Source organism: Labrus mixtus, chromosome 1 (genome assembly GCF_963584025.1).
Source record: "Labrus mixtus chromosome 1, fLabMix1.1, whole genome shotgun sequence".
In the NCBI taxonomy this organism is placed as follows: domain Eukaryota; kingdom Metazoa; phylum Chordata; class Actinopteri; order Labriformes; family Labridae; genus Labrus; species Labrus mixtus.
The window spans coordinates 24,770,792-24,785,135 of NC_083612.1; the positions used below are offsets into that span (position 1 = coordinate 24,770,792).

Sequence of the window (14,344 nt, forward strand, 5' to 3'; positions counted from 1 at the left end):
AAAGTCTCAAACATTATACTGCCTTTGTGCTCACAAAATTCCCTCACTTTGTTGAGACTATTGATGATTTTTCTTTCATCTTTATATTCATCAACTGGCAGTCCTGGCTATAAGTCACCCCCACCTGCCGGCAGATCTCTAAACCTCAACGTGTCAGATATGGAGCAATTACTCTTAGTAAAAAAAAAAACGAAAGACATCTTCAAGTTGTCTCACTGAAGTACTTTGTTTTTTTTCAATAACCAAGTACTTTATATATATATATATTTTTTATGTAATCTACCTCTAAGACAGACTGTGGACACTAATCGCCTTCCTGCCTCTCAGGAAAACAAACTCAAATAAACTCAGAACTACGCCCTTTGATGATGCCCTTTGTGCCCACATTAACGGCATCATTGACCAGCTTCCAACCGGAAGAACAAGTAAACACTGCCATCCTGTTCCTGGAGAACTTCAGCGTAACAATTACAGTCTCATCCGCTCCTGAAACATATTACAAATATATAATATACACATTTCAATTCACATTTAAACTATTAAAGATAAAAACTATAATACTAAAACATGAATTCTGTCACATGCTTTAAAAGGTGCGACATTAGGGATTATTGTAGTGGCACATGAATGTCTTCAGCAAAAGAAAATGTTGAGTCAGGTCATTCCACTGTGTTTTTTAAGAGGTATACTGTATAAAAGGAGGACAACATCAGGTGTCTGAACTATCAAACCTTAACATTTACAGTGCCAAAATGAAAATACAGAGATAAGAGGTGAAGTCGTATCAGTACAGGGGACACTCCCTTGGTCAAAAAAATCTTATTTCACATACAGAAGGAATCACAGTGGCAAAAAAGAAGACAATAAACATCTTGTCTGTAAACATATAGGTAGGCACAAACACAGTTTAAAATTCTGCCACTGTGTTTTTTCTACCTGTGTTTAGATATTATTCTTGTAAACTTTAATTATGAATACGTGTTACTCATTATTCTCCATCTTCAAATGAGAAGGTATCACTTATCATATCCATGAGACCATACTGGTCACTTTGACATTACCAGTCTCCAGGCACACCCCCATGGCCTGGACCCCTTGGGCCAGTAGCCGTCTTATCTCCACTGAGGCCGGGAAGAATCGGGTCCAGACAGCCTAGCACACAGACATGGAGTCATTTCAGAAAGCAAATGTAATTAAAGTGAGTGAAGGAGAAAGTTGGGCTGTATTAGAAAAGTTATTTTCTTTTATTCTTTTATTCTTCTATGGCCATACTTCCAGAGGCCAGGATCTCCTTCACCTCCTTTGTGTTCATGGCCAGTGGCTTCTCACATAGGACGTTTTTCTTGGCGTTTGTATAGAGAAGACATGTCTTCAGATGACAGGGGTGGATAACTCCAATGTACACCACATCTGGGCTCACACAAAAACAAATCAAAAACAGAATTTTCTGTAAGTCAAAATTATAGTCACAGTAAAATATACACAGGAAAAATACTTGTAGTTTGAACTAGAGATTTGTGACAGCTGTCTTTTGTTGTAAAGTTTATCCCTGACCGAAATGTTTGAGGCAGAAAATATGTTTAATTTGATGCTTAACGTAATTTAGCTGACAAATCCAAAGCTGCATCAACAAATCAACAAAATCTCACCTACATCTGGATCTCTGGCCAGCTCCTCATAGCTGCCATATACCTTTGGGATGCTGTGCTTTTTGGCAAATTCCTGAGCATCCTCCAACTTACGAGCTGCCACAGCCACAACCTGTTAAAAAAACAGCTTTAACACATTATTTATTGCAACACAACGCTCCTGCTTCACCTGAATGAAAGGCCTTAAATGACAAGAAAATATCCTTTCAGCAATCTGTAATCCTGAAGGGCTCGTGTAAAGACTGCCTGGCATCTGATGTTTTTTCCTCCCAATAGCACCAATGTGGAGGTGCAACGTATTTTCAGCATAACTTCAAACAAGTTTGATAGTTTGCAAGATACATCTCTTGGATGCGCTGGGATGCATCATCAGTGATGTTCCTGAGGTCATTGGGGGTTTCGGGTCTTTAAACAGTAGACCCCCTCACCCAGGTGACCCATACGGGGTTGATCAAGTCCCGGATTTCTCTCCAGCCTTAAGGAAAGGGATGGTTTTCTTCCTGGGGTGGTGTTGACTGGACTGGATGGCTGTGGTGACCGTTTCCGCAACTACCTTGAGCACCTGGCTGTGGCGCCAGCGAGACCCCTTGGCGGTCTGGCCGACTCCTGGTTCCCCCTCGGCGGTCCGGCCGGCTCCTGTGTCCCCATGGGAGGTCCAGCCCACCCCTGTGATTCCGTGGGAGGCGCTGCTGACTCAACAGACTCCTGCTTCCCTGTCGGAGGTTCCGGCTACTCCTGCTCCTTCTTCAAAGGTTCTGCCTACTCCTAGGCCCTCATCGGAGATCCTGATGACTCCTGTGCCCTCGTCTGAGGTCCTGCTAAGTCCTGCGCCCATGTCAGAGGTCCTGCTGACTCCTGCACCCTCGTCTGATGCCCCGTCCACTCCTGCGCCTTCGTCTGAGGTTCTGCTGACTCCGCACACTGCTGTGTGTCCGTGGGAGGCCCGGCCTCTCACTGGTGCAGTGCTGTCGTCTGGTCGGCCTCCAGGCCGCCTCCTCATCTGCTCTCCGTGTTAGGTCGGCCTCCTGGCCACCCACCAGAACTGTTCTCCTTGTTTGGTCGGCCTCCTGGCTGTCCTCCTGAACTGTCCTGGCTATGTACCCTGCCTCCAGGGCACATAGCCAGGACAGTTGTTGTATGTTGGATGTCAGCGTCAGTCTTCCTAGTGATTCCTCGTGGCTACCTGTGTTCTTTACCCTTTATGGGTTTTTTGGACATTTTGGATTTGTTTTAAAGTAAGCTTTTGTTTAAAAATAAAATAGTTTTCCTTTATTCTGCACTTCGGTCCTCCTGTTCCCAGTTTAAATTTGTGACAATTTAACTTTGGATTGTCAGGATTAGCAAATTCATACAGTCTGCACGGAGCAAAGAAGTCTCGCTGTAAACATGCATTTGAAACACTCTATGAACCTGTGGCAATGCAACTTATTACGTGATGGTCTTCAGGAGGAAAAGTTTTCAGGGCCACAGTGAAGTCATGGCTGATCTTCCCAACCTGCATGGTTTCCAAAATGGACAGCAATCAATCTGCCTGATCTAGTGAGAGAGGTGATATAATAGAGCCACTTGTATGTGTGTGTTTCTGCTGTTGTTTTTGTGTCTAGCTGTATGCACACTGATGCTCTTCTACACAAATGAAGTTCCTAACGGATAAATAAAGTTATTTGAATTGAATATACTGTACAGTGCATTCAAGGTTATCTCAGCAACTCTCAAACACTGGTGCCCCTTTTTACACTCATCGTCATAATGATGAAAAAGGAAGGAAACTCACATGAACAAAAAATAATCTTTAAACCTTAAATGAACCTGGATAGGGAAAGTATTTTCCAGTCTAGGAAATGGCAAAAATATAGGGGTTTCTATTTTAATCCACCAGACAGTACATTTTAATGAAACAAAGGTAATAGCTGATTTAGATGGCAGGTATGTAATAGTAATTGGGCAACTCTTTAAAAAACACATTGCACTCTGTAACATGTATGCGCCTAACTGTGACCAACCAGAGTTCTTCTATAATTTATCCCAACTTCTCCAGAACCTGGGGAGTGATGAAACAATATTAGGCTGCGACCAGTTAACTTCTGATTTTGGTTTAGAAGACATGGAGACAGAAGCATCCAGATGAAAGAGAGTACTCCTTTTCTGCACCTCGTCATGTTTACCCTAGGATTGCCTTTTTTTTTTATTTCTCACCCATTAGTGGATTACTGTATTAGTTCCAATATAGGTAACATAGTCATCTCAGATCATGCACCAATTTTCCTCTGCATTACAACATTTCTAGAGACCAGATGAAGTCGTAGGTTGCGATTTAACACATCCTTACTAAGAGACAGTGCCTTCCTCAATATGATTAGGAATGAAAAATCGCTTTTTGAAGAAACGTATTGTAAACAGGATACCTCTCTTGCTGTTTGGTTGGATACTCTTGGAGCATATTTGAGGGGAAGGATAATCTCCTGTGCTTCATTTAAGAAGAAATTTGCAAATGAGAAACCACTCAGTTAGAAAATGAACTTAAAAAGCTGTAAACCTTACATACTCAAACCAAAGACAGGTCCACTCTAAACAAATTATTAGCCACTATTGTTATTAAATGTGTGAGAGTCTGTGTTTATTTGCATTTGGATCATATCTAAGTTAGCGGTTATATGAATAATGTATGTTTCTGATTGACTGATGTGAATGATTCACAGTGCCTGTGCGGTACTGCAGTCACTTTAGATGAAGTGTGCTTTTAAATTCAAGAATCAAATTAAGGAAAACACATGTAATAAAACATTTTATTAGTGATTGAAAGGTTTAACTATTTAAGTGTCTTTCCATGTTTACAACATGGAAGCACTTTGTCAAATAAAGAAAGTCTCAAACATTATACTGCCTTTGTGCTCACAAAATTCCCTCACTTTGTTGAGACTATTGATGATTTTTCTTTCATCTTCATATTCTTCTACTGGCAGTCCTGGCTGTAAGTCACCCCGACCTGCCGGCGGATCTCGTCCTCTACCTCAGCCAGCAGCAGAGAGTCTGCATGGGAGATAACTGCACTCTCCTTCAACCCTACATGTGAAAATGAAATCGTGTCAGTGCATGTAGGAACATGGTAGAGGGCCTGTAAGATTTCAGTATCTCTGATGCCACCTGGTGTTGAGTTTGTCTATTACAAGTCAAAAAATGGCGACTGTTCAAAAACCACTGCCTTTTAATTACCGACAGATTTTTCTTTTAAGGGCCGTAGCATTTCTAAACCTCAAAGTTATTGAGCAATTACTCTTAGTAAAAGATTTTTTTTCAATAACCAAGTATTTAATAGTTTTATGTAATCTACCTTTTAATTTCTTGTAAGCAATCAGAACCCTTGTGATTGCCGGTCAGAGTAATGAGAAAGTCAAAGGTTGTTTCAAGACAGAGGCAACGGCAAAGACCCCTATGATGCCCAAATACTGTGTGAACTTGACAAATGGTAACATCAGTCTTGACAGTACAAGTAGTATAGTAGTATAGTACAGACTAAAACATGCTTAATGTCACAGTACCTTTAAGCAAACACTGTCGAACCTCCTCTGCTTCATAACGCATCCCTGTACTGTTGATGAAGTTGAGAGGCAAATAGGGTTCTGGCACTGGATACTGAGTTTCCTCCCCATTCACCACTAAGGATGTGGGGCACCACATATGTTCAGGGACCTAGAAAAGAATGCAACAAGCTTTTTTCACAGATGGATCTACATTTAAACTATTTGAATTGCATTTGATCATGTGACTTCGCTGTGATGACCTACCTTGATGATGCCATTTGTGCCCACAATAACGGCATCATTGACCAGCTTCATACTAGAAGAACAAGTAAACACTGCCATCCTGTTCCTGGAGAACTTCAGCGTAACAATAACAGTCTCATCCGCTCCTGCAACATATTACAAATAATTAATAAATACACATTTCAATTCCCGTTTAATCTATTAAAGATAAAAACATAAATACAAAAACATTAATTCTGTCACATGCTTTAAAAAGGTGCGACATTAATGATTCTTGTAGTGGCACATGAATGTCCTCAGCAAAATAAAATCTTGAGTCAGGTCATTCCACTGTGTTTTTTTTTTTTTTACCTGTGTTTAGCTATAATTCTTGTAAACTTTAATCACATACACTTCTTAGGCATTATTCTACATCTTCAAATGACAGAGTATCACTTATCATATCCATGAGACCATACTGGTCACTTTTACTTTACCAGTCTCCTGGCACACCCCCATGGCCTGGATGCACTCTGGCTTCTCTCCATTGAACACCATGCAGATGAACTGCAGGCAGTAGATGCCAAGATCCAGCATTGCTCCTGCACCCAGCTCCTTCTGCGTTGATCTCGGTACGTGCAACACTGGCCAGCCAAATTCAGATCTCACCATCTTCACGTCCCCCACCTCCCCTTGGGCCAGTAGCCGTCTTATCTCCACTGAGGCCGGGAAGAATCGGGTCCAGACAGCCTAGCACACAGACATGGAGTCATTTCAGAAAGCAAATGTAATTAAAGTGAGTGAAGGAGAAAGTTGGGCTGTATTAGAAAAGTTATTTTCTTTTATTCTTTTATGGCCATACTTCCATGAAGAAGACATCATTGAGTTTGGCAGAGGCCAGGATCTCCTTCACCTCCTTTGTGTTCATGGCCAGTGGCTTCTCACATAGCACGTTTTTCTTGGCGTTTGTATAGAGAAGACATGTCTTCAGATGATAGGGGTGGATAACTCCAATGTACACCACATCTGGGCTCACAAAACAACAAATCAAAAACAGAATTTTCTGTAAGTCAAAATTATAGTCGCAGTAAAATATACACAGGAAAAATACTTGTAGTTTGAACTGGAGATTTGTGACAGCTGTCTTTTGTTGTAAAGTTTATCCCTGACCGAAATGTTTGAGGCAGAAAATATGTTTAATTTGATGCTTAACGTAATTTAGCTGACAAATCCAAAGATGCATCAACAAATCAACAAAATCTCACCTACATCTGGATCTCTGGCCAGCTCCTCATAGCTGCCATATACCTTTGGGATGCTGTGCTTTTTGGCAAATTCCTGAGCATCCTCCAACTTACGAGCTGCCACAGCCACAACCTGTTAAAAAAACAGCTTTAACACATTATTTATTGCAACACAACGCTCCTGCTTCACCTGAATGAAAGGCCTTAAATGACAAGAAAATATCCTTCTTGCAATCTGTAATCCTGAAGGGCTCGTGTAAAGACTGCTTGACAGCTGATGTTTTTTCCTCCCAATAGCACCAATGTGGAGGTGCAACATATTTTCTGCCCAACTCCAAACCGGAATGGTAACCTGCTATTTAATTGAAGCTATAGTTACGCAGGCAGCAGTAAAATCTTTTGTTCTAACTTTTTAAGGTTGGATTTGAATTAAATATAGTATAAATAGTAATAATAAATTGGAGACTGCTTTTGATTCTGTTTTCCACATGTAATCATTTATGCCACACACGTACCTTAATGGAAAGAAGAGTTGGAAACTATGTTTGACACCAATTTATTAGATACTTTACAGTAAAAGAATAAAGTCAGTCATGGTTAACGCATTATAAATGCTACTAACTTTAACACTCCAAACAACTTTGCTAGGTTACTTGCAGAGGCTTGAATCACCATAGATGGCACCTACAAGGACAGCAATATCCCATGTATAACTTAAAGAGGCTACATCCACAGTTATGCATAACTCTAAGCAATACTATAACTTAAACAGGTCAGTTATACAATATTTGACCTTGGCAGTTGCCATGAAAAAGGGAAATGATTACCTGGCTAGAAACAAGTTTAAATTTGCAGTTAAGTCGAGTTTAATATAAAGCCTTTACTGGAATTGTCTCACTTTAAAAGCTAGCCTCAAATGGCCATTCCATGAATTGCAGTATTTGGCACAAACTTTCTTTTTCAAAGCTGAAAGTTACCTACATGATCAAAACTGAAAAGAAGTGTTATTTAATTGGAGCTATCTTACAGTTACGCAGTGGTAAATCTTAAGCCTTTTGTTCTGCATTTTTAGGTTTTGATTGGAATTGAATGTATTTATATTCTAGGATGCTTTTGATTCTGTTTTCCACATGTAATCAGTCATGCCATACACGTACCTTAATGGGAAGAATAGTTGGAAACTATTCTTAACTCCCATTTATCAGATGCTTTACGGTAAAAGAATGAAGTCGGTCATGGTTGACGCCCTGTAAGTGCTACTAACTTTAACACGTCTTGTACTTGCTTATAATGTCCCTGGCGGATGGTTTCAGGAGCGTTTAGTTAAGTTAAGCTGCAGAATGACCAGATTTAAACATATTTAAATTTTGGATTGTCAGATTCAGTCTGATACAAAGAAAAACAAAGAAGTCTCGCTGTAGGCTACACGCATTGGAAACACTGTATGAACCTGTGGCAAGGCAACTTATCTGTTACCTGATGGTCTTCAGGAGAAAGAGTTTTCAGGGCCACAGTGAAGTCATGGCTGATCTTGCCCGCGCTGCAGATTCCCCACCTGGTTGCCATATTGGATAGCAATCTGCCTGATCTAGTGAGAGAGGTGATACATATACATTGCGTTCAAAATCAATACTGCGTCTCTGCCGCAAGATGGAGACAGAGTATTAGTTTTAGCTGTGTGACGTAGCACAAAAATAACTTGACAGTGATGACGATTCATGCTCGCAGAACAAAAGCATGACCTTTATATAGATTAAAAGGAAACACAAGAACGACATGTTTTCTTTCTTTTTTTCAGGTTATCTCAGAAACTCTCAGAAACCCAGGATGACATTTTATTTATTTTAATTTAATTTGTATTTTTGTAGCTGTTTTTTATTTTCGGATAGACCATTTTCTAACCTAGTATTTATAATTTGTTAGTCTGAAATGATCATTTTTGTATCAGATATCAGACTATAGACTATATATTTTATTTGTTTTACATTTGAATTATTTTGTGAGTTGTTCTGAGCTAGATTTACACAGGAATTTCATGGTATGAATAAAGTCTTTATCCCATTTTTATCTATTATTATAGATTGAAAAAAAAGAAAGGAAATAATAGGAGTTTTTAAAGATATTTTATCTTTCCAATGAATAAGTTACATTTCTCTTGATAGTCTTTTTTCATGTAGTCACCTGGAGTGTCAGATGGCGGTCAGCCACAAATCAGGCCTCTAAAAAAATATTTTTGTTTAAATCTTGTATTTCTTGAGACTTTCTGGTCCATTTATAATTCTTCATCTCAATACCATATTGCAAAGTTGCTGCAAAGAGAAAAAAAGAGCTTAACTCCTTCCTTAATATATATAAATATATCTACAGCAATCTGAGATTATTCATTTACAAACAAAACAGTGGGGGAAATGATATCGCAACAATTTTGCATCTAACAGATTGAGTCAAACGAGACTCCTGTTTTTGCAGTCCTCTGAGCCCAAAAGGTTGAGAACAGTTATTAAATGAGCCGTGCTCTTTGCTGACTCATAAAGGCCTTTCTCCCGGACCATGAAGAGCAGACCGTGCAATTTATTTTTGTATGGAGAGAATGCATCTACAGTATATTTGCACGGCTGCCGGGCTCCAACATGACAGAACACTGATTCAAATGTGCCATTCCAGGTCTCTTGTCTTTGCAGAGGGTAATATTTGAAATGAAACAAGGCTTTCAAAATCAGTCCTTTATTGGATTCATCAATCACACACTTCCCAGTGACAAACTGGGTTTAGGTCCAGGACAAGATGACAGGAGGGTCACACATTACATGGTTGTTCAATTTGTTTACAGTGGGATTATCTGGTTGAAGACATGTTTGTTACCAAATCTTTTTGTCATGCATTGTATTGTACAGACCTAGGTGTTTACATGCTGACTCGGTGGTATAAAAGCTCTAACTGGCCTATACAATGCAAAAAGGTTTATTGAAAACAAACAATAGATGTTCCCAAGATTTACATTTAGATGCTGATTGTATCTTTATGTAATTTTCATTATATTTTGTCCTGTCACTCTTTGTCAATGCCTTGCGTGAGCTTCTCTTAACAAAGAACTAAAGCCTGCCTGGAGCTGCTCTGTCCGCTCCGCCTGAGTGGGTTTAGGTCAGGTGAAACAGACCAGCTTTGGAATGATGTCACTGGCTGTCCTGGCTAAAGGCAACTCCCACCTGCTTCCTGATTTCATCCATGATCTCTGTCAGTAAGACGGATTCTGGCAGAGGCATCCGTGGGCTCTCCTTAAGTCCTAAACATGAAGAGGAGTTTACCAGGAAAATCAGGCCATTAGAAAGTCAGTTTGTAGGCAGTTAAATAATATATGTATACACGATGTCGAAGCAGGGATTGTAAAGATTATGTTAAGAAATATAGGAGGCAAAACAATAGAAGTATTCTGTATGCTAGAGGACATTTCAAGGACTAATTACCAACCTGGCAAATTCAATCTAGTTTGATTAGAAATTCTAAGAAAAGGCCTAATGAAAGCAGCATTTCATTGAATTGCATGGTCTGTATTTAACCTTACCTTTGAAATGTTGGTTGTTCAAACAATTCCATTTCTTTGAAGCCCAATACACAACTTTCCTTTTATCATGACCTACCTTTAAGCAGACACTGCCTCACTTCCTCTGCCTCGTAGCGAAGCCCGGTGCTGTTGGTGAAATTCAGGGGGAGGCAGGGTTCAGACAGAGGATACACCGTCTCCTTGTCGTTGACCACAAGTTTTGTGGGGCAATGCACTGGGCCAACAACCTGGAGGTCAAAAAGGGAATGCATCTCTGCGTTCATCCAATCAATTAACCCTTAAGTTATTAGAAGCCGTGTGTATGGATGTCTGAATACTGAAGTTTAATTAAATGTGAAAGTAATTAGTAGTCAGCTCAGTTTTTGCATGTCTCAATCATTTCTTAATTAATCCAAATGTTCCCAGTACAAGACTAGCATAGCATACTTTAATGGAGCTGAAAGCCGAGCGGAGATTGAGCAGGCGCAGAAGGCGATCCTGTTCCTGGAGAACTTCATCACCACAACCAAGGACTCATCCGCCCCTGCCAGACATTTAGAAAAATCACTAATTGTAACATGGAAAAGAATACTTGGAATATTGCAGTGGATATCAGTTAAATTTCCTTTCAGTCTCCATTCAGTTCAGATCACTTTAGGTCATTTCAATGCATTTTTGATCAGCACACTTCAATTCGGTCAAATCAGTTCAATTCTGCTCTGCTTTACTGCCATGAATTTTTGATTAAAAAAAGGGGGAAGAAGCTCGTATCAATACACTATTAAATTGTCAAATATGCTGCAAAAAGGTAGGTTAGAGATAAGAAATGCTCATTACATGCCTAGTGTGATGGTCTTACATTGAAGGATATCTTGCTGTGAGACATGCAGTTACAAATTCCCCTGCCAGTTTTACTGTATTACTGTATTCTCGGGGGAGGATTTGGATTAGTCTGACATTTTAAAGATAAGTCTAGGATTTTCTCTGCAAAGAATTCTTCCCCTAAGGTGTTTGCGTTTTGGAAAGTTCATAAAAAGATGATTTTCTGAGTCTCACTGAGTGCTTTTATTTTCTTGTGTTTTGTTGAGCAGTTTCAATAGCCGGTTTGTGATAACTGAGTCCTGCAGTGTGGTTAATGATTCTAATCAACATCCCACTTCTGCTGCATGACCCTCGTGCGGAATTCTACCTGAGTCAAGCAGAACCCCTGTGGCCTGGATGGACTCTGGCCTCTCCCCATTGAACACCATCAGCACAAACTGCAGGCAGTACACTCCAGGAGCCCGCCACCGCCCAGCTCCTTCTGCACTGAGCGGGGGATGTGGAGCTGAGGGGAGCCAAAGTATGCCTTTACCAGCTTCACTTCCCCTTCTGCCTCCTCCGCCAGTAGTCTGCGCACCTCACCATGCAGGGGGAAACAGCGGGACCAGATGGCCTGGGAGAGACAGAACAGACAGCTTAGAACTACTGCAACATTAGACCAATTTTTACTGAAACTTCACCTGAGCCACAGTTTATTAACCCCAGCTCTTTACTTCCCCAACCTCCCAGGATTGTGTCGGCAGATGTGCTGGTAAAACATGACACGACTAGATGTTTTCATGTACATACATATTCCCAGGACAATCAAGGATTTTCTTCCCACATGACTCCCATGTGTTATAAATGCCCTCTTTACAAGCACTAAAATACAACTTTTTACCAAAAGATGCGGCTTGGTAGGATTGTTTTTAACTTAGGCTACAACCACCAATGGCATTGCCTAGCTTTTGGAAGGTTATGGCAAAAGTGAAATCACATGTTAACATTAATAAATCTTGTTTCAGACAAGATTTTGTTTACAGGGGTCTATAAGCTGACTTGGCTGGCAGCAGTTAGCCTACTTCCGTGGGGTTTTTCATCACCAATATAATAATAATACTTTATTTGTGTAGCACTTTTCTATACAAGTAACAAAGTGCTTTACAACAGAAAATAAAAGCAGAGAGACAATTAAAGCAACAGACAGAGAGTAAACAAGCAGACTGTATATGAAGTTAAAAAAATGAATTTTAAAAAATCTACGGTGTGTGAAATATTGAATATTAAAGGTACTGGTGGGCAGATTTTCTTGCCAGAGCTAGGTTTGCACCTACACACACACACACACATAATTTAGTTGTTTTCATTTTAAACCTAAACCTGTACTTGCATTAAAACCTAAACTCATCTGCGCCCCAAATGCAAAGGTCTACATCAGTGTTACACTTCAACCTTACCTCCATGAGGAAGACATTGTTTCTCTTTGCTGAGGCAACAAGTTCCTTCACCTGACTTGAGTTCATTGCGAAAGGTTTTTCACACAAGACGTTCTTCCCAGCATTGAGGAACAGCTGACCAACCTTCCAGTGCTCTGTGTGCAGCACTCCCACGTACACAATATTTGTTAGGACACACATATTCAAGGCTCAGCTTCAAAGGGGAACAAACATCCATTATGGCTGCCGTAGTGCTCGACCCACCTATATCTGGGTCGTTGGGCAGCTCCTCATAACTGCCATAAGCCTTAGGAATACCATGCTTCTTGGCAAACTCTTTGGAACGCTCCAAGCTCCTCGATGTAATGACTACTATGTATAGGACACAGAAAAAAAGACTGACATATTGCAGTGTTGCTCTGTCAGTAGCTGTGTTCAGAGCAAGGGAGACAATCTGACTGACAATAAAGATGGAGTAAGTGTGTGTGTGTATAAAGTACCTGGTGATCTTCAGGCGGCAGAGTCTTCAGAGCCACACTGAAGTCATGGCTGATCTTCCCCGCACCGCACAGTCCCCACCGGGTTGCCATGTTGAATTGGATTGTAAGTGACAAATGAGCAGGGTGGTGCTTTAGTAAAGATCTGAGCTGCTGGCAAGATATGACCTTGGGAAAGGTTGCACGTTCACGAGGAAGAAGCACACTTACCTGCTATGCCTCAGAGCCAGCAGCAGTTTAGTGAGAAGGCTCCTGCATTTATATGCTGGGGAGGCAGGATGTGTCACCTTCCTTCTGCTGTAACCCTGAGGTAGGTTACAACACACAAATAAACACACACACACACACACACACACACACACACACACACACACACAGGGCCCTGTTGTTGTGCTGTTGCTGACACAGGCCTTTCAACCTAGGTTGAAGTGGTTTGCACCAGTTGTCTCTAACAATCTGTAACAAGACCATCATTGGGGCTCTTAATATTAACCGCTAAGAAGGAAAAGTGCACAGTTAAATGTGTACAGGTGTACACTCTCCCATACTACAAAAGTCAAGTATTGGGTCCTGGAGCTGCTTTGTTTCCCACTGAGGGAGGCACTGATTAGCCTTCAATGGTTTGACAGCCCCACAGAGGTCAATGATTAAACCACAGTCTGGTGGGGGTTGTTGGGGGTAAATAGATCTGCTGGGTTCACCAAATGCTCATGAAGCCCACGGCAGTGCAATTTAACCGGCCAGTAAGCTGAGCCAGGATGACTATGGAAAAGCATCAGCTCTGTTGCCCTTGAGCTAAATATTATCCGTTTAGCCAGACAGGCGGGTGTGTAAACTTCCTGCAGCACACTGCCAGTAGAGGACACTGTGTTGTCAGCGGAGTTTACTCTCTCCCTCTCAAGCTCTGAGGATTTGGCATGGCTCATGGCTTATTCATTATATAAATGTTTGCAGAAATAGGTGAGCCAAGAAGAAGACACATGCACTTTTGGAAAGTATCTGCCATGAGTCATGTAGAATTTGTTTATCGATTTGGAAAGGGGAAAAAAGTATTTTTTCGGTGTGGATCGTTTATTACTTTGACAATATTTCACCAAGAGTTCAATTTTTCAAGGCAATTTTCTGCGATATAACATGGTGTAGATAGATACCCATTTAATATTGCATTCAATGTGAACTACATTCAGTCATTATCTGTTAAAGTATTTGTTTTTTCTCATTTCCTGCAGGTACTAAATGGTGATTGGATTTACATGAGAACATAGTTTCAGTGTCAGCAACGTCTTCATTATGAGGGACAAAAAAAATCATCAATGACTCTCCTCACTGGCTTTCCTTTTGTATTTCACTTCCAAATGAATTCTGGGAGCTGTGTGCCGTTGTCATAACAACAAGGTGCCAGCTGGGCAATTTGTATGCAAATGGCATGGGCT

General features: G+C 40.7%; 3 protein-coding genes across 3 annotated transcripts; all 3 read right to left on the bottom strand.

The window, feature by feature from the left end:
- Window positions 1-224: 224 nt before the first annotated feature.
- LOC132978903 (trans-1,2-dihydrobenzene-1,2-diol dehydrogenase-like) lies at window positions 225-3,150 on the bottom strand. The gene is made up of 3 exons (XM_061044258.1): window positions 3,082-3,150; window positions 1,650-1,761; window positions 225-1,410 (listed from the first exon to the last, which is right to left on the bottom strand). Exons 1-3 carry the CDS (start codon window positions 3,148-3,150, stop codon window positions 1,253-1,255), a joined length of 339 nt encoding a protein of 112 aa, XP_060900241.1. The 3' UTR covers window positions 225-1,252.
- A 1,271-nt stretch (window positions 3,151-4,421) lies between these two features.
- On the bottom strand, window positions 4,422-8,235 carry LOC132975017 (trans-1,2-dihydrobenzene-1,2-diol dehydrogenase-like). The gene is made up of 7 exons (XM_061039356.1): window positions 8,113-8,235; window positions 6,658-6,769; window positions 6,255-6,418; window positions 5,890-6,142; window positions 5,435-5,559; window positions 5,189-5,339; window positions 4,422-4,712 (listed from the first exon to the last, which is right to left on the bottom strand). Exons 1-7 carry the CDS (start codon window positions 8,200-8,202, stop codon window positions 4,603-4,605), a joined length of 1,005 nt encoding a protein of 334 aa, XP_060895339.1. The 5' UTR covers window positions 8,203-8,235; the 3' UTR covers window positions 4,422-4,602.
- A 1,313-nt stretch (window positions 8,236-9,548) lies between these two features.
- On the bottom strand, window positions 9,549-13,149 carry dhdh.1 (dihydrodiol dehydrogenase, tandem duplicate 1). The gene is given in 8 exon segments (XM_061046310.1): window positions 9,549-9,919; window positions 10,275-10,449; window positions 10,612-10,721; window positions 11,367-11,456; window positions 11,459-11,612; window positions 12,436-12,599; window positions 12,679-12,790; window positions 12,915-13,149. Coding segments are annotated over 8 exon segments (1,005 nt in total). The 5' UTR covers window positions 13,005-13,149; the 3' UTR covers window positions 9,549-9,809.
- Between the last annotated feature and the right edge of the window lie 1,195 nt (window positions 13,150-14,344).

Excerpts from the sequence above, each read along its gene's own strand:
- LOC132978903 (XM_061044258.1), bottom strand. The coding sequence starts at position 3,150 with ATGCAGGTTGGGAAGATCAGCCATGACTTCACTGTGGCCCTGAAAACT. Across the intron at positions 1,762-3,081 it reads TTCCTCCTGAAGACCATCAC|GTTGTGGCTGTGGCAGCTCG; the intron begins GTAATAAGTTGC and ends TTTTTTTAACAG. Across the intron at positions 1,411-1,649 it reads GGCCAGAGATCCAGATGTAG|ATGTGGTGTACATTGGAGTT; the intron begins GTGAGATTTTGT and ends GTGTGAGCCCAG.
- LOC132975017 (XM_061039356.1), bottom strand. The coding sequence starts at position 8,202 with ATGGCAACCAGGTGGGGAATCTGCAGCGCGGGCAAGATCAGCCATGAC. Across the intron at positions 6,419-6,657 it reads GGCCAGAGATCCAGATGTAG|ATGTGGTGTACATTGGAGTT; the intron begins GTGAGATTTTGT and ends TTGTGAGCCCAG. Across the intron at positions 4,713-5,188 it reads TCGACAGTGTTTGCTTAAAG|GGTTGAAGGAGAGTGCAGTT; the intron begins GTACTGTGACAT and ends TTTCACATGTAG.